Genomic DNA, 24,969 nt, shown 5'->3' with positions numbered 1-24,969 from the left:
TGGGGGAAGAGAAAATCTGAATATTTTACTTAGAGCTCAGAAATGACCAAAAGAGAAAAAAGGGAGGAGACGTCCTCCTCTGGCCCTGACTTGCCACCGCAAAGCCAGAATTTGCTTGGAAGGTTAAAGCGGTGTTTTGGTGGCATGCAAAGAGGATGCCCCCAACAGCAACAGAACCTCAAAATCACCCGGCTGGAGAGGCAAGAAGGTCCACTGGGTCCAGGCTGGCCAAGAGGCAAAGGCTTTGGTGGCTGCCTTTTTTGCCTCCAGCAAGCAGAGCTCAAAAGGTCTCCGGCCGCTGAAGAAAGAGTCTCCACTGAGTTCACCTCCAGGAAAGCTTGGAGGGAAGAAAAGACAGTTGGTCAAGGTGGGTTCTGTGTTCAAGTTCTGCTCCAGAAAGGAAGAGCCGCCTTTGCTCGTCTCCAAATCTTCTCCAAGACGTGGCTCTTCTGGGCCCCTGGCAGTGGCAGCAAAGTCCGCCCAAGGGCAAAGGCTTCACATTGTGGCTGGGCCTTCGGAGATCTCTTCTAATCGTTGCTCAATCATTACACGCAGGACAGAATACCTGAAAAATAAGCAGTGTCTTACAGCTTAAAAGGAAAAGGGTGTGCACCCCAGACCTTTGTGGTGAGGAGAGAGCAGCCTTCTCCACCGGGGCGTCAGTGCGGTGTAGTGGTTAGAGTGCTGGACTAGGACCTGGGAGACCAGGGTTCGAATCCCCCCCTTGGTCACTGCCTCTCAGCCTAACCTACTTTGTAGGGATGTTGCGAGGATAGCATGAAGAAGGAGGGAGAAGTGCAGCCTTGAGCTCTTTGGATGAAATGTGGAATATAAATGTAATAATAAAGAAAATTGGTGCCCTTCAGATGTTTGGGCTGCAACAGGACAGCTGGGTGGAGATTCTGGGGCTGATAGGAGTTGTAGTCCAACTTGGTTGGAGGGCACCAGGTTGGCCAAGGCTGCTCTGCATCTTAAGCATCATTTTAAGCAATTCCCACAGAAACACCCCCAGACTGGGCCCTTAAAAATATATTCAGAAAGGACTGTGCTTTGAGGACTGGAATCCAGGGAAGGAAGAGCTTACTTGTGCTTTAGTTTCTTGACTTCACGATCTTCTTCCTCTTTGAGTTTCTGAATGAAGCTTTTCAGGACAGGCATTTCAAACTTGATATATTGAGCAACCTGCCCGGGGGGCGGGGGGGAGGCAAAAAGAAAACAGAAAGGTGATGGAACACGCCACCCCTGCGAGGCCGGCACAGAGAAGAGCTTGAGAAACACACATCTCCTGGCTTGAGGCTGGGACCGGCCCTGCTCAGCTACCCATGACTGTGTATTCACAGACCTCAGCACCCTCTTCTGGTGCAAAGGGGAACAGGGGTGCTTTTGGGTGAAGCCCATAAACTTCCTACTTTAATTGTGTGCATTTCTTAAGGACAAACGGCAGCCAACGGTTCTCCTATTTAATACCAGGGCGGGAGGAGAATCAGGATCAGGACTGAGATCTGTGAGGAGGGGAAGTTAACCCTTTTCCTCGCTCCTATTAAAAGAATCACTTTCTATCCACTTGCAACACACTTCCACACTTCTTGTCAGGTTGAATCCTGACAAGACAGAAGTACTGTTTTGGGGGGACAGGAGGCGGGCAGGTGTGGAGGACTCCCTGCTCCTGAATGGGATAACTGTGCCCCTGAAGGACCAGTCATTCTGGACTCACAGCTGTCCATGGAGGCGCAGGTCAAATCTGTGTCTAGGGCAGCTGTTTACCAGCTCCATCTGGTACGTAGGCTGAGTCCCTACCTGCCCACAGAAAGTCTCGCCAAAGTGGTGCATGCTCTAGTTATCTCCCGCTTGGACTACTGCAATGCGCTCTATGTGGGGCTACCTTTGAAGGTGACCTGGAAACTACAACTAATCCAGAATGCGGCAGATAGACTGGTGACTGGGAGTAGCCGCCGAGACCACATAACACCGGTCTTGAAAGACCTACATTGGCTCCCCATACATTTCCGGCCACAATTCAAAGTGTTGGTGCTGACCTTTAAAGCCCTAAACGGCCTCGGTCCTGTATATCTGAAGGAGCGTCTCCACCCCCATCGTTCAGCCCAGGCAATGAGGTCCAGCGCTGAGGGCCTTCTGGCAGTTCCCTCATTGCGAGAAGCTAAGTTACAGGGGACCAGGCAGAGGGCCTTCTTGGTAGTGGCACCCGCCCTGTGGAATGCCCTCCCACCAGATGTCAAAGAGAAAAATAACTACCAAACTTTTAGAAGACATCTGAAGGCAGCCCTGTTTAGGGAAGCTTTTCATGTTTGACAGACTATTGTATTTTAATACTTTGTTGGAAGCTGCCCAGAGTGGCTGGGGAAACCCAGCAGATGGGGTATAAATATATTATTATTATTATTATTATTATTATTATTATTATTATTATTATTATTTCAAATATCCCACCAGGACCAAATGACACTTTGGGAGAAACTGAGGGTGGGAGAGATTTTGCTGAGACCCCAGTAGAGGAAGGGCAGAGGAAGCATTAAATCCCTTCTCCCCAGACCCTGCAGTCCCAACCCTGACTCCCTCCCCTATTCCCAGCTATTATTCAAAACAGACAAGTTAAATGCAATGATGCATTTAATATATGGTCCACGTTTCGGCCCCCGTGCCACCCAGCCAACAGAGAAGGGCTGATCTGCTTGCAATGGCTTCAACACGACCACTGGATGGAAGCAGAGATGTGCGTCCACACTCACCCAGGTGCTGCACCCAGGGCCATAGCTAGGGGGTGGTAAGATGTCACCTCTTCCTCGCCTTTCCCCCAGCCTCAAACGCTGCCCCACAGGGAAGCTGCTCCACCAACACCTTGATCATTTCACCTGCCCGTCTCCGAACTGAAATAGGATTCCACCGCAAAGCAGCAACTCACATCGTAAGTGACTTCTTCCACCTGGTCCTTTTCCATCAAGAACACCTTGGAAACTTGTTCACAGGGTCCCTGCAGAATCCGAGCGATCAGCGGGTAATCTGTCACCTTTAACTTCTGCTTTTCTGCATGAAACAGGGGTTGTGGATAAGGCACTGAAGAAGACAATGAAGGAACCCCTAAATCCACCCTGGTGCCCCAGACAAAGAGGAGGGGGAACAGCAGCAGCGGCAAGCTCAACCAAGCAAGGACTTCCTGAGAAGCATCCAAGAAGGGGTGGGGGCTGTTTTGCAACCCAAGGGCCACATTGACCTATAGTCCATCCCTCCTGGGGCCTTATGTCAAGAGAGGTTGTGGCCAAAGTGTACAAATCGGTGGGCAAGAACTGCAGCTCTCAAGGCTACCTGTGAAAAGGTTTTCCCACCAGCTACTTCCCACTGTTTTAAATTATTTTTATCACCCATTTGCAGGAGCGTCACTGGCCATTCCCTGAGTTGGTGAGGCTCGTTTAGCAGCAACGAGAAACTGAGCCTTTAGTGTCATTGGCCCAGTCCTGTGGAACGCCTTGCCACTGGAGATTCAGCAGGCACCTTAGGTGCCAACTTTAAATGCCTGCTGAAAAAATGTCTATTCCACCAGGCCTATGCAGGCAAGTAAGACTACATCATTCCACAATGCTTAATTGATGCCTGCTTTTAACTTTAAAAATATTTTAATGGTTTTATTGTATGCTTTTAGGTTGTTGTAGTAAACCGCTTTGGTATTTTATGATATAGCAGTATACAAAAAAAAAATATTTTTAAAAAATCCATTTTAAAACATGTTTTAAATGCACATATGGGGGGGGGCTTTGAGGCAGGCAAAGTTAACAGCTGGGGTGGGCTTAACTCATTTCCCTTCCTGCCCCCCATGCTCCGTGGCATCACAATTAGGCTGGTGACCCATGGCTTAAATCCATAACTGCTTAGCTGCAGCACAGCCCTATTGAAACCAGCACACAATACACTATGGACAATATGGAGAGATACAAAATATGGATTATGAAATAACATGCAGTTGAAAATGTTGACAGTAGGATCCACGGAGGGGATGGTGGGAAGTCTGGAGATTCAGAAAAATCTCTAAATATGGATATGTAATTGGTATTGTTATAACTTATGCTTGTAAAATAAAAATTCTAATTTTTTAAAAAAGAAACCAGTGCACAATAACAGCCTGCTCACCTCCACTGGTGTGAACAATGTACAAGGCGAATTCCTCTGCTGAGTTCTCAATCTGAACACAGAGAAAGGAAAACACAGAAAAGATAAAACTCTCTCTCTCTCTCTCTCTCTCTCTCTCACACACACACACACACACACACACGGAACAAGGTTTTCAGCTTGACCAAGATAACCAAGGATCTGGAAAACAAGCCTCATGAGGAATGGTTGGTGGAGCTGGGCCAGGGCCATCTTAGGTGCTAGGGGTGCGGGGCACCCAGGCGCCAGGCTCTCAGAGGCTCCAGGCCGAGAGTCCGAGGCCCAAGAATTGAGTCTGGGGAAGAGCCCGCCTGTCGGTCAGAGTGCCACGGCAGGCTTTTCTGCTGCAGGCGGCTCTGCATCGCTAGTTGGGGGGCGACCGAGCCAGTGAGATGCTGAGGCGGCCGGCCGGCTCTGTCCTCCTGCACGCCTGGGACTGGGCAACCTGGGGGGATGACGCCGGGTGGATCTTTGCACCCTGGCACTACATATGCTTAAGACAGCCCTACGCTGGGCATGTTTAGCCTGGTAAATGGAAGACTGAGGAGATATCAAGGCCATACAGTGGTACCCCGCAAGACGAACGCCTCGGAAGACGAAAAACTCGCTAGATGAAGGAGTTTTTCGTTTTCTTAGCCGCTTCGCAAGACGCATTTCCCTATGGGCTTGCTTCGCAAAACAAAGCTTGCCCCGCAAGCTCCGGGGATAGCGGGGAAGCGCAGCGCGTCTTCCCCACTGTCCCCGGACCTCTTTTGAAGCAAGGGGCGGCGGGGAGAAGATCGCTTCTCCCCGTTGCCAGCCCCGCAATCTCCGGGGACAGAGGGGAAGGCGTGCACGCCTTCCCCTCTGTCCCCGGACCCCTTTTGAACCAAGGGGCGGCAACGGAGAGAAGCGATTCTCCCCGCTGCCCCTTCCCTTGCTTTGAACCAAGGGGCTGGCAACGGGGAGAAGCAATCTTCTCTCCGCTGCCCCTTGCTTTAAACAGGTCCGGGGACAGAGGGGAAGGCACGCGGCGCTTCCCCTCTGTCCCCGGACGGTCTCCATAGGAACACATTGATTGATTTTCAATGCATTCCCATGGGAAACCGTGCTTCGCAAGACAAAAAACTCGCAAGAAGAAAAAACTTGCGGAACGAATTAATTTTGTCTTGCGAGGCACCACTGTATTCAAATACACGAAGGGCTGTCACAACAGAGACAGAGACAGCTTGTTTTCTGCTGCTCCAAAAGGTAGGACCCAAAGCAATGGATTCAAACGACAAGAAAGGAGATTCTGATTAAACATCAGGAAGAATTTTCTGATGGCACGAGATGTTCAACAGTGGAATGGACTATCTCAGAAGGTGGCGGACTCTCCTTCATGGGAGGTTGGATGGCCATCTGTCAGCGATTCTTTAGCTGTGATTCGGGCACTGCAGCGGGTTGGGAGTCCCTTCCACCTCTAAAATTCTATGATTCTATAAGGGGAGGCAAGATGCTGCCCAGGCTGTTGTTGCTGGACTCCAGCTCCTGTCAGCCCTAGAGTTGGAGTCCAGCAACCTCTGAAGTGCACCAAGACCTAGCTGGTCTAAGCACTTCTTCCTGTTTCAGGCTTGGTGGGCCTGAGGGTGCCTGCTAAGTCAACGTGCACTATGGCCTGAGGCTGCCCTTTGGGGCTGTTCATGTTATTTTATTCCACCCCCACCCCCAAGTGAAGCATATCAGCCTCCAGACCTATTCCAAGAGTATAAAAATGCAAACGCAACAGACTGGCTAATAGCTGCTAGTGCATATATAAAATCGGTTATGATGTCATTCAAAATGTACGAATAAGCCACTTCAAAATGACGTATACATCATACAACACATCTCACAATTTTTTTAAAAAAATATTTTTTTATTAACAAGCCAATCAAATCACATTAGTTCCAAATTACAAAACCGAATTTTAAATTTTTGTTGGGGGTACCCATACTTCGAGCTCAGAAAGGGATCCAATCATCTCTATTGCTGCTGCCTTGGTGTTCACAGTTCTGTCCAAATAATGTTCACAGTTCTGTCCAAATAATGTTCACAGTTCTGTCCATTCCTCTCTTTGTTGTTTTCCTCATCTCTTCTTGTTGTTGTTGTATATTTTTCCTTTCATTGTGACCTCTGATAGTCTCCACAAGCGAGTTGAAAACAAGTGTTATTATAGTCCTGTGTGGATTTTTTCATTCATCCAAGAGTCATATTCAGACAGCAGACGCATTTCAGCACTTCCATAGAAAACAATCTTAACGTCTGCTCATTAATCTTTGCAGGCCTGTTACTCCCTTCTCGATCTTCTCAGGGGGTTCTGCCGGGTCAGACACAGAGTCCAATATAATAACAAAGCCATGGCTTCCTCCCCCTCTTGATCGTCAATCCTGCAACAAAGCCTGCCTGTCATGGCGAATCTCTTTTTATAACTGCGTCATTCCAAAAGCCTTTCATTCCTTTCCAGATCTCCACAAACCAAACCCTTGGTTAGTAATTCATTTCCACACAGTTTCTTAATCATCCCGCTTATAATCAACTGTTGCAACGGTTCCTCTTGGGGGGGGGATTGTTAGGTAATCATATAGAGGGGGGGAAGAAAAGTCCCCCCCTTTTCCGTCCCATTCCGACATACTTACTTCTTCTTGATATATTTTCCTGTTGAATCCAGCCCGTCGCTCAACTTCACAGAGGTCACTTCAATTAGCAGTCTAAACTCCCGTTCTTCACTCGAAACATGATCATTTGCTGCTCTCTAATTGTTTATTTTGAGCTCCTGCAACCAGGTCGCGCGATCAGAGACGGCATCGGGAGAGCCAGAAACCCACACGAGTGCTGTGCGCCTAGTGCCCTCACCCCCTTCTTCTTTCGAACTCGGGGGTGATTTATTGGCAACCGCAGGCGAAGGCAGTGTTTCCCCCATTCCCTGGGGAAACAAGGGAGGCTACATACTCCCATATTAGCCTCTTAATTACCTCGTGTGAGCCGGAGAGATGGTATTGTCGGCCATCTTCCAAGGCGCCCCTAGCGGGCCCCCGACTTCTCACAAAATTTACAAGTAACTACAAGTTGTTAGAGTAGTACCTTGGGTTACATACGCTTCAGGTTACAGACACTTCGGGTTACAGACTCCGCTAACCCAGAAATAGTACCTCGGGTTAAGAACTTTGCTTCAGGATGAGAAGAGAAATCGCGCGTCAGCAGCAGGAGGCCCCATTAGCTAAAGTGGTGCTTCAGGTTAAGAACAGTTTCAGGTTAAGAACATACCTCCAGAACGAATTAAGTACTTAACCTGAGGTACCACTGTATATGTATCAGAGTCAAACAAAGAATCAAATAAATCAATGAATAGTGAGGAACGCCAAGCCATCTCTCAAAGGAAGATGTCTCACAAAAGTCTCAAAAGGACAGTATATCCAGAATAGTTCAACTGTTTCGGAATAAAGTCTTCATCAGCTGGAAATGGAATAAAAGGCATTGCAAGCAATGAATGACAACAAAACTGAGCAACCTGGATGTACGTTATACGATAGAACAAAATATATAAAGAGGTACATACCAAATAATTATCAATGAAATATTCATACTAATTGAGATCATGCTAGTGGATCAGTGCCCACTGGATAGTGTAGCTGCTACATTTGTGTTTGACTCTGATACATATAACAACTTGTAGTTCCTTGTATATTTTGTGAGATGTGTTGTATGATATATACATCATTTTGAAGCGGCTTGTTCATATATTTTGAATGACATCATAACCGATTATATATTGACTAACAGTTATTAGGCACCGTGTTGGGTTTGCATTTTTGTAGATTGTTGACATTTTGCAACACGGGGGGTTGTGTTTGTCCAGTCCAAGAATAGGCAGCTGTGACAGCAGGCAGCTCATCAGTGCCATCACGAGAAGTAGACACAGATATACAACCTACAGAAAACCTTCACCAACTTGGGGGTTCTCCATGGTACGACTCCCATCAGTCCCAACCAGCACTGCCGTATGAAGCTGAGTCGGATGGGAGTTGTGGTCCGAAATAGATGGGAGGTCCCCGAGGCTGGGCAAGGCTGGGAACAGCCACCCTCCTCTGCAAGCCCCACAGAAATGGACCAGAGTTGGACAGGGGCCCAGGCGGAGAGGACACCGCTGGGAGACTTCCCCAGCTCAGACTTGGGCCAGTCCAAAACGTTGCAGCAAAACTTGCCTTGAACTTGTTCAGCAGAAGCTTGAGCACTTGAGGCGTCGTCATGGTGCTGTTGATGCGGACATTCGTGATGGAGCCGTAGGCGGGTGTGAAAACCGATGTCTGTGGAGAGGAGCAGAAAGGCATCAGAAGGGTGGAGGACAGGGTGATCTAGACCAGGAGAAACCTTGGAGACCCACAGAAGCACAGAGGAAGGTGTGAGCCATGTATTGGGGGAGGAGGGGGAGCTAAGATTAGAAACTATGGAAGATCTTATTGAGCTCCTTGTTTTGATTAATTTGTTGCAGTCGTTTGTTTTATTAAAATGCTAAAGGTAAAGGTAAAGGGACCCCTGACCATTAGGTTCAGTCGTGGCCAACTCTGGGGTTGCGGCGCTCATCTCGCTTTACTGGCCAAGGGAGCTGGCGTACAGCTTCCGGTTCATGTGGCCAGCATGACAAAGCCACTTCTGGCAAACCAGAGCAGCGCACAGAAACGCCGTTTACCTTCCCACCAGAGCGGTACCTATTTATCTACTTGCACTTTGACGTGCTTTTGAACTGCTAGGTTGGCAGGAGCAGGGACCGAGCAACGGGAGCTCACCCCGTCACGGGGATTCGAACCGCCAACCTTCTGATCGGCAAGTCCTAGGCTCTGTGGTTTAACCCACAGCGCCACCTGCATCCCTTATTAAAAGGCTACTGCGCTTGATATTATAGGGATTGCCAGTGTTTCTTGATTTTTAATGCTGCTGTGATTCTTGTGAACCACTCAGAGATCAACATTTGTTGCTGGAAAAGCAGAATGCAAAGATTAAATCGAATCAAAATCGAATCAAGAAAGAAGAGCTGGGGGACATGGTGGAAGGAAAAGAACAATTGCCGCCAAGAGGACTGACTACAGGCATCAAAGAACTTCACCATTTTTAATCAATTATTCTAAATTCATACTTCAAACATTATGATATATAAATCCTAGTTCAAATATTATAAAATTGAGTATGTAAAGTATTTTTTCTCTTCATTCTTTTTCCTTGTTTCTTTCTTTTATCTTTTGTCTTTCTTCTTTTCTAGTCTGCATTCTGGAAAATTGTGTAGATAAATGTTTTAATGTATGGTTATGTATTGTTTCTATTTATTCTTTTCTTTTCATTTTTTTGGTAACATTTAATAAAATTTAATATATATATATACATTTTAAAAACCTTCAAAAATTAACTGGGAAATGGTCATACATTCCGGAGCCAATATTATGGAGCTTTTGAATTCTCACATTGCCAGCATTCTGTAGTTTTATACACATTGTATTATTCTGTGTATAACACACCCCCGTGTATATTTAAGAAAATGGGGGGAGATTGCCCAGAGTTGTTGAAATTGGAGGCGGGGATTGCCCAGAGTAGATGAGCTTTTTGAGGGCCAAAATTCACTCACCCGCCAGACCAACGGTGGCTATTGTGCACATCGCCGAACCAACCTATTGTCTGCCCACTTGCTGACAGCAGCCACCCTAATCACACGCCCAATTACTGCAGTAGCAGCCTATGGGCAGCAGCCCTTGCCACGGCCACCAATCATGCCCAAACACCGCTGAGAAGATCCTGTTTGCGCCAGCAACCAATCCCCCGTCCCAACAACGCGCTGACCACGTATAAGACGAGCACCAATTCTGGACATTGTTTTATCAGGAAAAAAACCTCGTCTTATATACGGAAAAGTATGGTACATGGGCACCAAACTCTGCTAAGTGAAAGCCAGAAAGTGGTGTAGGGCTTAGAGTGTCAGCCTAGGACCTGGGAGAGATCAGAATTCGAATCCCCACTTGGTACGAAGCTCACTGTGTGATCTTGGGCCAGACATTGCCTCTCAGCCTAACCTACCTCACAGGGTTGTTGTGGGGGTTAAATGGAGGGGGGAGAGAAGAACCACGTATTCCCCCTTGAACTCCTTGGAGCAAAATGCCACAATTACATGATAAAGCAAGTAATAAATAGATGCTAGCTTCCATATCAGGGATGTGGGTGGCGCTGTGGGTTAAACCACAGAGTCTAGGACTTGCTGATCAGAAGGTCGGCGGTTCGAATCCCCACGATGGGGTGAGCTCCCATTGCTCAGTCCCTGCTCCTGCCAACCTAGCAGTTCAAAAGCACGTCAAAGTGCAAGTAGATAAATAAGTACCGCTCTGGCGGGAAGGTAAACGGCATTTCCGTGCGCCACTCTGGTTCGCCAGAAGTGGCTTAGTCATGCTGGCCACATGACCCGGAAGCTGTACGCCGGCTCCCTCGGCCAGTAAAGCAAGATGAGCGCCACAACCCCAGAGTCGGCCACGACTGGACCTAATGGTCAGGGGTCCCTTTACCCTTTACCTAGCTTCTATATAAAACAAAACCAAACCAAAAACCAAACCAAAAACCAAACTAAAAACTAAACTAAAAACTAAACACTAAACTAAACAGAAGATGCCTGCTTTAACAATTCACTGGGGGGCACCGAGAGCTACATTCTGCACCTGACTCCATCCCTAGATCAAGATGCTCCGGCGCTTTAGGGAGACCTTCCTTGGGAGACTCACTTTGTGGTTGTAGAAATGCCCGTTGATGGAGAAGCGGTGCCTCCTGATCCTCCGCTGCTCACTCGGGGTGCGGAGAGTCCCCCTGCGGCGCATGCCCACATCACTTCGCGTCCGCATCAGCTGCGGCGCTTCTTCCTGCTGGGCTTTGAGATTGTTGTCATCTGAAACGGAGGAGACAGGAAAGGTGCGTCAAAAGAAGCTGACCTCCCCCAAAGAAATTCCAAACACCTGTATCTGAAGTGATGGACATGAGGCAGGAGTTGATAATGCAGGTGAGCTGCGCACAGGTGAGCTGCAAGCAAGCTGCCGGCCAACCCTGTGGAGCCTCCTTTTATTGACACAAATATGCAAACCAGGCAGATACATTTTGGGCTGTGACCTTTACACATTTCCAGTCCCGAGATTGAGGGGTGGTACAAAGCTATTTTGGCACCTGTTTCCACTGCGTCATTTTCCCCTTGCGCAGTGTATGACGAAGGAGACAAAAGTTCTCAGAGACAAAGGTTACAGACAGGGCACCACAGACTACTGAGACCGCAAAAGGTCAGACAGAGGGCAAGATGTTCAGACAGCTGTGGCTTGTCTGTGGGGGGAGGGTGCCCCGCACCCCAAGGTCACGTGTGCAGGCAGGCTGAGGCTGCCTGCGGGTGGGGAGTGTCCTCCCTCCGGACCCAGCAATTATCCCTACATGTATCTTTCAAAGTTTTCAAAAAAAAGAGGCCAGGCTCCATCGTCTGACACAGCCAGCAACACACATACAGGCCTATGGGGTCTGAACTGCAGGTAAAGGACCAGGAGGCAGCGATGCTCTTGAATACCAGGTTCTGGAAACTGCAAGAGGAGAGAGGGCTCTTATGGGAAACCGGCAAGCAGGATTTGAGCATGACGGGCATCTGGTTGGCCACTGAAGAACAGGATGATGGATTAGGTGGGCCTGATCCAGCAAGCTCTTCTTATGTTCTTACATGATCTTCTCCTGGGATTTCCTCCTTCCCTCTCTGGCATGATAAGGACTCTGCAGGATAAGACCCAAGCCACATGTGCCCAACCAGGTGTTTCTGGGAAGCCCACAAACAAGATGTTCAGAATCAGGGGACAAATAACTCAGGTCCCCTTGTTTTCTCTTTCCAATAAGAGAAGCACATTAGCATGGGGCGTGCTACCAGCTCACAATTTGTACGGACTCTTCCTACTGCAGGTTACTCAGTTTGCAACAAGCAGAACTTGCATGATGCGCACAAAGCAGCCCGGTGTTCTACGCACGAGTAAAGGCAATGTGAAAGCGTGCAAAGCTCCATCCTCTCTGCTCCCTTTAACAAGCTGGAGGGCAAACAACTGAAGCACAAAACCTCCTTTATGTGTGGAGCATCTCTCCACAACTAAGAATTGGGGAATATGAGGAAGTGTTTGCCCTCCAACTCACAAAGGTGAAACTCAGTGGGCTTGTCCCTCTCCATGTGTTCCTTTTACACATGAGTAGGACTCCCAAAGAAAGGGACGCAGGTGGCGCTGTGGGTTAAACCACAGAGCCTAGGACTTGCCGATCAGAAGGTCGGCGGTTCGAATCCCCGTGACGGGGTGAGCTCCCATCGCTCGGTCCCTGCTCCCAGTGGCATAGCGTGGGTTGTCAGCACCCGGGGCAAGGCGAGTAATTTGCGCCCCCTAACCCAGTAGGGGCAGAGAGCTGCAAGTGCGAGCACACCCCCCCCAGATGTTGCACCCGGTGCGGCCGCCCCCCTGCACCCCCACGCTACGCCACTGCCTGCTCCTGCCCACGTAGCAGTTTGAAAGCACGTCAAAGTGCAAGTAGATAAATAGGTACCACTCCAGCAGGAAGGTAAACAGCGTTTCCGTGCACTCCTCTGGTTCGCCAGAAGCGGCTTAGTCATGCTGGCCACATGACCTGGAAGCTGTACGCCGGCTCCCTCAGCCAATAAAGTGAGATGAGCGCCGCAACCCCAGAGTCGTCTGTGACTGGACCTAACGGTCAGGGGTCCCTTTACCTTTAGGACTCCCAAAGAGGATATGGGAAGCTGGTCCTTTCGGTGAAGGCAGACGCTGGAGACATGGAATGCTGCTGTTAAGTTTTAAATGAAGGTGTCTGTGAGGGGTTAGGGTTATGGAAGTTCAGCAGCAAGCAGAGAAAACAAAGGAGGGGCGAATACTGAAAATTGTTTCCTGGAAATGCTCCGAGATCCAGCTGCGATTCTGCCAGCACAGCCAATGTTCCTAGTTGCTACAGAAGCCAAAAATGTTCCCCTTCATTAGAGGTTTTCAAAGAATCGTACAGTTGGAAGGGAGCCCCAGGAATCATCAAGCCCAACCCTGCTGTGAGTTGGAGTGGTGCCACTATGCAGAGATAAACTCCTTGCCAGTGTTTTTACTGTTAGAAGAAGTCAACAATGTGCTATTCACAGACTCCTTTCCTAATCAGTGTGTCTTCGGCTACATTTGTAACGCTCTCCAACCTTCTAGGTCAAGGTCATTTGGATGACAGCTCCCTAACAATTGTGATCTAAAGTGCATTGCAATTTGGCCTCCTGTCCTGCAAACTCTAGACAGCATCTTAAAAAGCAGAGACATCACCTTGCCGACAAAGGTCCGTCTAGTTCAAGCTATGGTTTTCCCAGTAGTGATGTATTGAAGTGAGCTCTGGACCATAAAGAAGGCTGATCGCCGAATTTTGCATTATGGTGCTGGAGGAGACTCTTGAGAGTCCCATGGACTGCAAGAAGATCAAACCTATCCGTTCTTAAAGAAATCAGCCCTGAGTGCTCACTGGAAGGACAGATCCTGAAGCTGAGGCTCCAATACTTTGGCCACCTCATGAGAAGAGAAGACTCCCTGGAAAAGACCCTGATGTTGGGCACAAGGAGAAGGGGAAGACAGAACACGAGATGGTTGGATACTGTTCTCGAAGCTACAAACATGAGTTTGACCAAACTGCGGGAGGCAGTGGAAGACAGGAGTGCCTGGCGTGCTCTAGTCCAGGGGGTCACGAAGAGTCGGACGAACTCTCAACAACATGGAATCCCCACACCGATTCACGGAACAGCTGTGGGCTGGTTCCAGGAAGCTCATGGGCCGGAACCAGTCCATGGGCTTAGGTTGCAAACCTCTGGTCTAACTGGCTGCATTTACCTTTTCGCCTGCTAGAGAAAGGGTGAGAGCTCTAGTTGAAGAGCTTCCTCTGAGTGGCTGCTCCTTGAGATGAGAATGTGATGTGGCAGGGAAAGCAGACCCTTAAGCGTTCCTCTAAGATTCCTGGCGTGGACCCAGAACATAATGAAATCCCTCTTAATCCATTTTTAATGGGCTCCTTAAACTCACATTTCAACTCACCATGTGTCAACCCACCCAGGCCTGTTCCTGTTTCAGATCTGCAACAAGCTGGGTGGCATTAAACAACAAGACAAAAAAATAGAAACACATCTTAAACATGAGACATAAGAAGAGCCTGCAGGATCAGGCCAAAGGGGGTCCATCTATCGTATTTTTTGCTTCATAAGACACACTTTTTTCTTCCTAAAAAGTAATGGGAAATGTCTGTGCGTCTTATGGAGCGAATGTGTGGTCCCTGGAGCCAAATTGCCCAGGGACAAAAAGCAGAACATGCTCTTTTTTTGAAAGAGGGAAGTGGGTGTTGAAACAAAGCTGCTGATCCTTTGCCACAGAGAGAGATAAGGGACTCTAGAGATAAAGGAGGCTGCCTGGGAGTGGGGAGGTAAAGACAGTAAACTTGTAAAGGGGGGGGGGGCAGGAAGACTAAAGCAATAAGGAGAGAAATTAGAAGAAAAGGAGGAGCAAAAAACTGCTCCAGCTAAGGAAAAGACACTAAGGCAAACAAGAGGGAAGGGAGTGTTGAAAGGAAACAGCTGATCGGTGGGATCAGAAGAGATGGGGGGAGGTAAAAGCCCATGGATCCTCAGGATTTTTGCATTGGGTCACCCCAAATTCACCATCAGATCACACAGCATGTCCATGGCTACAGCCTGCACCCAAAAAACCACGCACCCACTGTTTCGTGGGGCCGCAATGGCGCAAAAACGTGGTTTTTTGGGTGCAGGCTGTAGCCATGGACATGCTATGTGATCTGATGGTGAATTTGGGGTGGTGACCCCAAAGCACAGATCCACATGGATCCTCAGGATTTTTGCATTGCATTGGGCCACCCCAAATTCACCATCAGATCACATGTCTGTGGCCACAGCATGAACCACAAAAATCATACATCCACTGTTTCATTCAGAATATTTTTTTTCTTGTTTTCCTCCTCTAAAAACTTGGTGTGTCTTGTGGTCAGGTGTGTCTTATGGAGCGAAAAATACGGTAAGTCCAGGATCCTGTCCTTACAGTGGCCGACCAGATGCCCCAATGGGAAAAGTGCAAGCAGGATTTGAGCACAAGAGCTGCACTCTCCTCTCCCGTGGCTTCCAGCAACTGGTATTCTGTTGCCGTCTCCTCCATGAGTTTGCTTAATACTCTTTTAAAGCCATTTAGGTGGGTGACCTCACTGCCTCCTGTGGGAGGGAGTTCCACAGTTTAACAGTCCTCATGTAAGGGCTTCTCAGCAGATATGCGACATGTGCAGGGTGTGGCCTGCAACCAATAGACTGGCTCCTCCTCTCCTCACTGCTCAGTTAAGAGAGAACGGTCAAGAGCACTACTGCCAGTCCTTCAAGGCTTCTGAGTGCCAACTATGGAGGCAAAGCACAGCCTTCCCATGGCACATTATGAGTCCTGGATGGATCTCTTTGGGGGGGGTGTCTCATTCCCCATCAGCCTCGGGACCCCGGGGCTGACAGCCTCCACCCCAAGGAAGTTCAAAGCGGCAGAGAAATGCTCTACAGCCCCCAGGCACGCCCATGTGTGCCTCTGATGTGCTCAACCCCTTGGGTGCCACACCTAACTTCCTGCCACAGCTGTGTTCTCTGGGAGGGCTGAGCAACACTCCTTTCACCTGGGCATCCCTTCTAAGCTGTTGCACAGAGGTTTAAACTTCCTCAAACCTGAGCATCGGAAGGTCACACTTCAAAGATAATAATAATGGCCTGCTGATAAAATTAAGCTTGGACTGGGTGCTGGTTTTCATCTCCCGATTATGGATTGCTAGGCTGCACATCAGTTAATGATGATGGTCTTGCTCTGAATGGGTTCCTGAAAACTTGTGCAGATTTTGCAGCAGAGGAAACTGATAATCCTGGCAATGCCCTGCTCTTGGCTATGGGGAAGGCAAAAAGAGGCAGGCGGTGGACGCAATCGCCCACAAACATCTTCTCATGCATCATGGAGCCCAAGGGGCTCACTTGTACTCTGGAGTGCTGAAGGCCAGTGGCAAAGTTGCATGCTCCGGCACTGAGGGCATGGTGCACGTCCTAGGGGCGTGGCACACTGCCTGCAGGGGCGGGGCGTGCATCCTGGGGGTGTGGCACGCATCCTGGGGATATGGAGTGCTGCCCGCGGGGGTGTGGTGTGCATCCCAGGGGGTGGCACGCCGCCCGTGGGGGCATGGTATGCATCCTGGGGGTGTGGAGCACTGTCCGTGGGGGCATGGCACAACACCCGTGGGGGCGTGGGGCGTCGCCCATGGGGGCGTGGTGCCCAGCGCAGTGGGGGCGATGCATGGCCCATGTCCGGGGGGACGGCCGTGATGGTACCCCACTCCCCAATGATGCTGGAGGCAGTATGCCCCCCCGCCCCCCATTCCTCCACCAGTGCTGAAGACAACTGCTGGTGGAGGGCAGCTGGCCAGATAGACAAGAGGGGTACCCTGGCAGTTTCTAACTGGCCCAGGGCTTCCAAACGGACACAGCAAAACATATTCAACCACTGACTTTTGCGCATGGAAGAAGCGGGAGACCTCAGCTAAGGTGGTTTTTGTTTTTTGCTTTGCACAAAAGTTTCTGAGCAGCAATTACCATCAGCTATTTTACCTTAAACCCACTAGTCTTCCAAGCAGCGAGTGGGATTAAAATCCTTACTGCAGAAATGTGTAACAGTGGCCCTGTGGCTACAACAACATGGGCCATTGCCCCTCCCACATTTCCTTCCTGAAGACCCGGACTACTGAAGTGTCCTGTGTGACTCAAAAGCTTGCACCTGCGACTCCAAATAAATTGGTTGCTTTGCGCTTCTTACCCCGGGGGAACCAATGCAGATGATGAGACTTTGATCTATCTAAGCAGAGGTTGCCTGGCTTGCTTTGGTATTTTAAGGGAAGGGAAAAGAAGAGAGAGGAGAGGCGAGAATGGCACAGCTCAGATTGCACAAAGCCCGTAAATGACAAAACCCACGTGGTGGTTTTCTGTTTTGTTAAACAGGAAGGCTGATCTCAGATCAGAGAGTGATGGGTGGTGGGGAGAGCGGGAGAGAGCGCTTCTCCTGTAAATGTTTATTTCTCCATGGCAACTCTGCTTAACAATGACTCCTGTTATTCCCTTTCTAAAGAGAGGAGGGCTGTGTTGCCAAGGAAAAGAGGAACAAAGCTCATTCTTCCACACCACTCAGTGTGTGTGTGTGTGTGTGTGTGTGTGTGTGTGTGTGTGTGTGTTTCACACTGGTCTCATGAACTCTTGAGGCGCCTGGCTGCCCCTCCAGGCCAGCATCTTCTTGCCTTCCACAGGGGCCAACCAGACGCCTCTGGCAAAGTCCACAAGCAGGACTTGAGCGCAGCCACTCTCTCTGCCTCTGGCCATGGAAGAAGGTAAAAGGTAAAGGACCCCTGGACGGTTAAGTCCAGTCAAAGATGACTAGGGGGTTGCGGCGCTCATCTCGCTTTCAGGCCGAGGGAGCCGGCGTTTGTCCACAGACAGCTTTCCAGGTTATGCAGCCAGCAGGACTAAACCGCTTCTCGCGCAACGGGACACCGTGATGGAAGCAAGAGCACATGGAAACACCGTTTACCTTCCCGCTGGAGCGGTACCTATTTATCTACTTGCACTGGTGTGCTTTTTAACTGCTAGGTTGGCAGGAGCTGGGACAGAGCAACAGGAGCTCACTCGATCGGCAAGCCCAAGAGGCTCAGTGGTTTAGACCACAGCGCCACCCGCGTCCCTCACATGCCGATCAGCCTTGACCTCCACAAATCTTTCACACGCACGCACCCCTTTTAGAGCTACCCAGGCCAGAGGTTGTGACTGCATCTGGAAGTGGCAAGTTTAACTCTGAACTGTATGGAGAAGTTATTCCTTTTAAGAACATAAAGAGAGTTTGCTGGATCTGCACCATCCACATCACAAGAGAACTTGAAACATATATTTAGACCCGAGACCCAGATTGCTCTGTCCCTTTTAGACACATAATTATGGTACTCCTAGCAGGGGGTAAGCTCCCAGAAAAACACCTTTCAGAAACCAATTTACTCCACTTCACAGTGAGTTATTGCCATAGATAAGGATTATACTCCATTATTGCATTATTTTCAGAAGATGGAGACCCCCAACTCCTTAGCACCAGTAAGGACCCCCTTCATCCTTCACTTCCCCTGCCTTACCAATTCCCCCATCAATTCCGTCCCCATCCAACGAGGGCTCGGCTTCCGTGACCTGAATGTCTGGTAAGGTTGACGGCTTTATGACTGACCTAAGCAGGGAAGAGACAAAAGAAGAGAATTTGGGACTTAGAAAATACCTTGCAATATTTTCCCGTGTTCTAAAAACACAGATGGATGCAAGCAATTATTGTTCGTCTGCTCGTGTCAACAGTAAACATAGCACAAAATCATAGTGGCAAGTTATGTGAGTGTGATGGTTTTTTTGTCGCTGCAAGATGCATTCTTTAGTTGTGATTCCTGCACTGCAGGGAGGGTTGGACTAGATGACATCTGGGGTCCCTTCCAACTCAACAATTCTAGGATTCACCACAGAAGTAGCCAGCATGATCTTCTGTGTGCCCTCTGCACCCCACTCTAAGAGACAAATGGACACCACAGAGGGCACACTTTCAAAACATGATGTCAGAATTGCCTCGAGTCGGACGTTAGGCAGGAAGCAGGGATAAAATTATGTGTGAGGCTTAAATATTTTTGAATGCTTTGCTTAGTAAAACAGCTCCCTGCATGCAGCAAAACAAGAAGCTGAAGGTAAAGGGACCCCTGACCATTAGGTCCAGTCGTGACCGACTCTGGGGTTGCGGCTCTCATCTCGCTTTATTGGCCAAGGGAGCCGGCGTACAGCTTCCGGGTCATGTGGCCAGCATGACTAAGAACCAGAGCAGCACACAGAAACGCTGTTTACCTTCCTGCCGGAGCAGTACCTATTTATCTACTTGCACTTTGAAGTGCTTTCGAACTGCTAGGTTGGCAGGAGCAGGGACCGAACAATGGGAGCTCACCCCGTCGAGGGGATTGGAACCACCAACCTTCTGATCGGCAAGTCCTAGGCTCTGTGGTTTAACCCACAGCACCACCCGCGTCCCTTAAAACAAGAAGAGGGCATTGCAAAATCTTTTGACCAAGGTGCGCTTATTTTTTGCAGGCAGGGAAAATTCAAAACTGCAACCGTCCCTGGAGTCTGAAGCTGCAGTCTCCAGAATCCTACCACCTCCTTCTGTGTAATGCGTAGAAGGATCTGTGCCATGTTAGCAACAGACTCTGGTTACAGCAGAAATTACTGAGCATTTCGCAAAGCATTAAAAACAAAAACAGCAACCAAGAGGCTCTGTTGCCATCCTGACTATAATTTCTACATACAAATACTCTTTATTTATCTGCAACTTGTGATCATGTAGATTACAGTGTTCCACAAGCAGAAATAATCAAGGTCATGGTGCCACTTGTATAGTCTGGGCTGCATATTTTGCAGTTCCCAAGTTGGCTTGTTCATGGGGATCCTAGATGCAGACAGACCAGCCTTGGACTTGGCCGTATCTTATTTTCTACCCAAGGAGAAGGGGCAGAGAGCAGTGTGAGCCCAGCAGGGGTAGGACTTGAAATCTCTCCCCTAAAACCCAAGTCTACTTCTCCAGTGTTCAGGAAAATCAATGCTATTTTTTCCCATTAAAAGAAAGTTTATGATTTCCTCTGTTTGTTTCTGGCCCCAATCCACTCCCACCCTTGTTTCTACACATCAAGGTGCCGCTTTCCTTACCGATATTACACGAGTTCAAAGCCTCCCTTAAGTCCCTGATCACAGAAAAAGTTAAAACAAAATGGTGACAGTGATAGAATCATAGAGTGGGAAGGATTCCCTCTAATCCCACTCCCAGAAGGAGAGGAACCACAGCTAAAGCATTCCTGGCACAGGGCCACCCATCTCTGCATAAAAGCCTCTAGTGACGGAGAGTCCAGTGCCAAACACCTCTTACCATCAGAAAGATCTCCCGAATGTTTAGTCAGAATCTCCTTCTTTGTCATTTGAATCCATTGGTTCAGGTCTTTCCCTCTGGAGCAGCAGAAAACAACCTTGCTCCATCTTCTATGTGACAACCCTTCAGATGTTTGAAGAGGGCCATCATATCTCCTCTCATTCTCCTCTTCTCCTGGTTAAACATACCCAGCTCCTTCAACCGTTCCTCATCAGGCTTGGTTTCCAGACCCTTGATCATCTTGGTTGCCCTCCTCTGCACATGTTCTAGCTCCTTCTTACATTGTTGTGTCCAGAACTGGACAAAGGACTCTGACCAAGGCAGAGGAGAGCAGGACTATGACTTCCCTCGATGTGGAAACTCGCCTTCTGTTGATGCAGCCTCAAATGCCATCAGCTTTCTGTGTCACACTTGACTCATGTTAAGCTTGTGGTCTGCTAAGGCCCCTAGATATTTTTCTCACACACACTCACACAAATATGCCCTGGATTGTGTACTGACCCGTGTGCTCCCAGGTTGCAGCCGGAATGCCAGGAAGAGGACGAAGGCGGGGGGCGGATGCGCTGGTTGTCGTCCTGCATCTGCAAGCGGATGGGCCTGCGCAGCCCCCAGGAGATGTTCAGCAAGCCCTCCACGATGAACTCCCCTTCTTCCTAGAGGGCACATGAGAGAAGGGACTGAGGGATGGTCCAGATGCTGGACTGCTCCAAGGATGCTGCAGAAAACTTCCCCAAGCCCCAAGCATGCTGCTTCTACCTCCAGAGCTGGACCACAGCTCTAACGGAAATGTTAACAAAATATACCCAAACCTGCACTATCTGAAAATAAAGAACAGCTTTTCCAAAGTTTGGCATCCATTTACTGAATACATCAAGGTAAAGGAACATGGCTGGCAGCCCCCTCTTCTCATGCGCTCCTATGGATAAACATTATTAGATAATGTACTCTTGAAGGTTGGGACACGGGTGGTTAAACCGCAGAGCCTAGGACTTGCCGATCGGAAGGTTGGAGGTTCGAATCCCCGCGACGGGGTGAGCTCCCGTTGCTCGGTCCCTGCTCCTGCCAACCTAGCAGTTCGAAAGCACGTCAAAGTGCAAGTAGATAAATAGGTACCACTCCGGTGGGAAGGTAAACGGCGTTTCCGTGCGCTGCTCTGGTTCTTAGTCATGCTGGCCACATGACCCGCAAGCTGTACGCTGGCTCCCTTGGCCAATAAAGTGAGATGAGTGCCGCAACCCCAGGTCAGCCACGACTGGACCTAATAGTCAGGGGTCCCTTTACCCTTTACCTTTACTCTTGAAGGACAATTGTCTGGAATTATAACACTGCTTTTGGAATAGTACCATTCCCTCCTTTCTCCTCATATCCTTTCTTTATTCCCCCCCACACCCGGTTTGCTCTTTTCTCTTTCTCTTGACTGTTGCTGCCATTGCTTTTTGTGTATTATAAAGTGAAAATAAAAGCAAGCACCAAAAGGAAGGATGCTGGTTTCAACTATATTTATTTTGGTTCATAAGATTTACATACCACTTGATTGCTTTTCCCGCCAGCGGACCTGGTGCAAAAAGAGCTTTTGAGCCTTGCTTGCATTTAACTTGCACACTTTAAGCCAGCCCGCCTTCAACCGCATGTGGTTGAAACTGTGCGAGTTAAACGTGCATAAGATGCAATCATACTATATTCCTCTGGAAGGATCATTTTCGTTTTTAAAAGCAGGTTTCCAGCCCTCCTGAATGCATCATTAAAAGGGCATGGGCAGCACTGGCTGAATTCTCAGAAGCTGGGAAAAGGGGGAGGCCAAAGGAGAATCCCAGAGTCTGGGGGTGTCAGAGTTTCGGGGCTTTGCACAGTCCAAAAATAGTAAAACTGGAATTAAAACTGAAGAGTACTGCAATAATTCAAAAAGCATGCACCTATGAGCCTTTTTGCATGCATTACAGTAGTACCTCGGGTTAAGTACTTAATTCGTTCTGGAGGGCCATTCTTAACCTGAAACTGATCTTAACCTGAAACACCACTTTAGCTAATGGGGCCTCCAGCAGCCGCTGCACGATTTCTGTTCTCATCCTGAAGCAAAGTTCTTAACCGGAGATACTATTTCTGAGTTAGCGGAGTCTGTAACCTGAAGCGTCTGTAACCTGAAGCGTATCTAACCCAAGGTACCACTGTACACCGTTTGCAGGACCCAGCTCCTTTAGGCGCAGAGTTCTGGTGACTTGGGTGCAGAGTTTCATTTTTGGAATCGTGCCCAGGTCACACACCCCTGGTCACAACATTCTCCCCTAACTTGTCTCTGCTTAGCTAGGATCTCTCACCTCTCGATGCCGGAGCTGCAAGTTCTGGCCTTCGTAGTAGAGGTTGTAGGTCTTCAAGTGCAACAGCAGTTCATTTCTGGAAGATGTAAAGTGGAAAAAGAGCTGTTAGAAGAGCAAATGGAGGAGTTGTCCGTCTCACTAAGCCACATGTGGTGGCTTTGTACAAAAGTTGCTGCTTTTTGCAATAAAATATTTAAGGAAATTGGAGCTGACCCCAAACTTGCTCTACTTTCATGGCTCTCCTGAGAAGCCTCCAGGAAAGCCAGGGTTCCACAGAACATGCTTCTCCCGCCACACATTTCATTGTCCCATCAGAAAACGGCATGCACTTTCTGAGAGTCCTTTCAGAGTCCTTTCTGTTGGGGATAATTCAGAACGAAATCCCCAGGTGTCAGAAAAGGTTATTTATGTATGCAACAACTGTGGCCCATGTTTTGTTAGCCCTCAAATGGAAAACGAGCAAGGTCTCAACCAAAGAAGAATGGCAACTTAAATTGACAGAATATGCACAACTTGCAGCCTTAGCATATAGAATAAGGAGAACAAGAAGAACATATGTTTAAGGAAGATTGAAAAATGTTTATTGAATATATGGAATATAGTTGTGTACAGCTGAAAAGGCTGGCAGCATTAAGATAAATTCAACAGTGTAAATAAGTTTCGATGGATGCAATATTCATGGAATACTGATTGGTATAGTTTTTGTAAAATATGCAGGGATTTAAGATATGTAAAATGAACCACGGAAAGAGAAGAAGGGAAGTCACTGATATCTCAAGGATGCAAAATAAGTATTTGGAATTGTAAAACAGAAAATTTAATCAGAGAGAGAGAGAGACACAGAGAGAGAGAGATTGCATGCACTCAATGTCCCTCTTCCTGTAGGGAGTTCTCTAGGCTAGAAATGAATGGCTGATTGTAACTGCCCTCATTTCACCTGTGCCCACAGCTTCATGACATACCAGCAACTGCTGCTTATGCAGCTGTTCGGTTCTGGCTGTCAGTGTGTAAACACAAAATCACTCCCCCAACCCACAGGGGGAGGACTCTTTATCTTGCTCTGGGAAGGTCGCAGGAGGGCCAGAGCCAGTGTGGTGTAGTGGTTAAGAGTGGTGGACTCGTAATCTGGTGAACCGGGTTCGATTCCCTGCTCCTCCACCTGCAGCTGCTGGGTGACCTTGGGCTAGTCACACTTCTCTGAAGTCTCTCAGCCCCACTCACCTCACAGAGTGTTTGTTGTGGGGGAGGCAGGGAAAGGAGAATATTAGCTGCTTTGAGACTCCTTAGGGTAGTGATAAAGCGGGATATCAAATCCAAACTCCTCTTCTTCTTCTGGGAGCCCACTAAATGAGGCAACGCCTTCCTTACCGGCCTCCAGAACTGTCCCAGAGCCCATGTGCCTCTTTCCCAGAGGCCGGTGAAGAAGACAGCCCCTTGCTTACTGGGCTTTGGAAAGGCGGTGTGAGGGCTCTCAGAGCATCCTTGAGTCCTCATGGCTCCTCAAGACCGAAAAAGTGAGGGAGACTCTCTGGGTGTGCGGAGAACATAAATAAATGGGGAGCAAGGATTGGTGGGTTTCCTCCATTCTCTATTTATTCACCCCGCCACTCCAATTGCGTAAATATGATTAGCGTAAGATGCAGGTTGCCCGTACTCAAGTCTCTCCTCCCTTCATTGCACGTGCTTGCAGTTTATACACAGACACCAACACACCAGACCCCAGGGATTGGTGCCAGCTGCAGAGAACAAAGGTCTGCCCGGGACACGCAGCCAGCCTCCGACTTACTTCGAAATGTACTTGTCGTGCCCACAAGGGACCGGGTAGTTCTCGCTTATGTAGTCCATCCTTGGAAAGTGTCTTTCATCAGGAACAGAGGCCTGTGGCGAAAGGGGAAGCGGGAAACAGCTTTAAAGCACACAACAATTTACTTTCTGAGATAAATGAAAAGAACATGCTAACCATTCGTTCAATTCAATGGCGATTTTGCAGACCTCTAATGGGTTTCAGATCCATGGATTGTAGTGGGGAGGGAGGGGAATCCAAAGGATGCAGAAATGTGATACCCCGGCTTATTTTCCTGGAAGACCATTCTGAGAACCAGGATGTGGGATGGACTGACCAGCACCTCAGGCCTTACTGCAATTACTATGTTTATTTCTATCCCATCTTCTGCCTGGACAGAGACTTGAGGTGGGTTACACAAATCAAAACAACACAAAACACACACACACACACACACACACACACACACACACACACACATAACAATTAAAACATTCAGGAGCCATTATGGCTAGAAGCCACCAATAGCCCTCTCCTCCATGAATTACCTTTTCTTTGGCATAACTTATTCTGCCTACTTATAATAATAATAATATATTATTTATACCCCGCCCATCTGGCTGAGCCTCAGCCACTCTGGGCGGCTTCCAATCAAGTA

The 24,969-nt window shown here is 48.6% G+C and overlaps 1 protein-coding gene across 3 annotated transcripts in view; it reads right to left on the bottom strand.

Annotated features, from left to right (window-relative positions):
* Window positions 1-24,969, bottom strand: part of RASSF2 (Ras association domain family member 2) — a 41,385-nt gene continuing 16,416 nt past the window's right edge. For all 3 annotated transcript variants that reach the window (XM_081922578.1, XM_081922579.1, XM_081922580.1), the window contains exons 2-11: window positions 24,315-24,406; window positions 22,529-22,604; window positions 20,715-20,866; window positions 18,403-18,491; window positions 10,911-11,071; window positions 8,361-8,462; window positions 4,141-4,192; window positions 2,921-3,042; window positions 1,085-1,182; window positions 1-565 (exon numbers count right to left, since the gene is read on the bottom strand). In XM_081922578.1, the coding sequence (XP_081778704.1) occupies window positions 496-565; window positions 1,085-1,182; window positions 2,921-3,042; window positions 4,141-4,192; window positions 8,361-8,462; window positions 10,911-11,071; window positions 18,403-18,491; window positions 20,715-20,866; window positions 22,529-22,604; window positions 24,315-24,373 (981 nt within the window). In that variant the 5' untranslated portion in view covers window positions 24,374-24,406 and the 3' untranslated portion in view covers window positions 1-495. The remainder of the gene's footprint in view (window positions 566-1,084; window positions 1,183-2,920; window positions 3,043-4,140; window positions 4,193-8,360; window positions 8,463-10,910; window positions 11,072-18,402; window positions 18,492-20,714; window positions 20,867-22,528; window positions 22,605-24,314; window positions 24,407-24,969) is intronic.

Source organism: Podarcis melisellensis, assembly GCF_964234715.1.
Source record: "Podarcis melisellensis genome assembly, chromosome: 8".
Lineage (NCBI taxonomy): Eukaryota > Metazoa > Chordata > Lepidosauria > Squamata > Lacertidae > Podarcis > Podarcis melisellensis.
The sequence above is the reverse complement of the archived record's forward strand: the minus strand, read 5'-3'. Positions and strand labels throughout refer to the sequence as shown.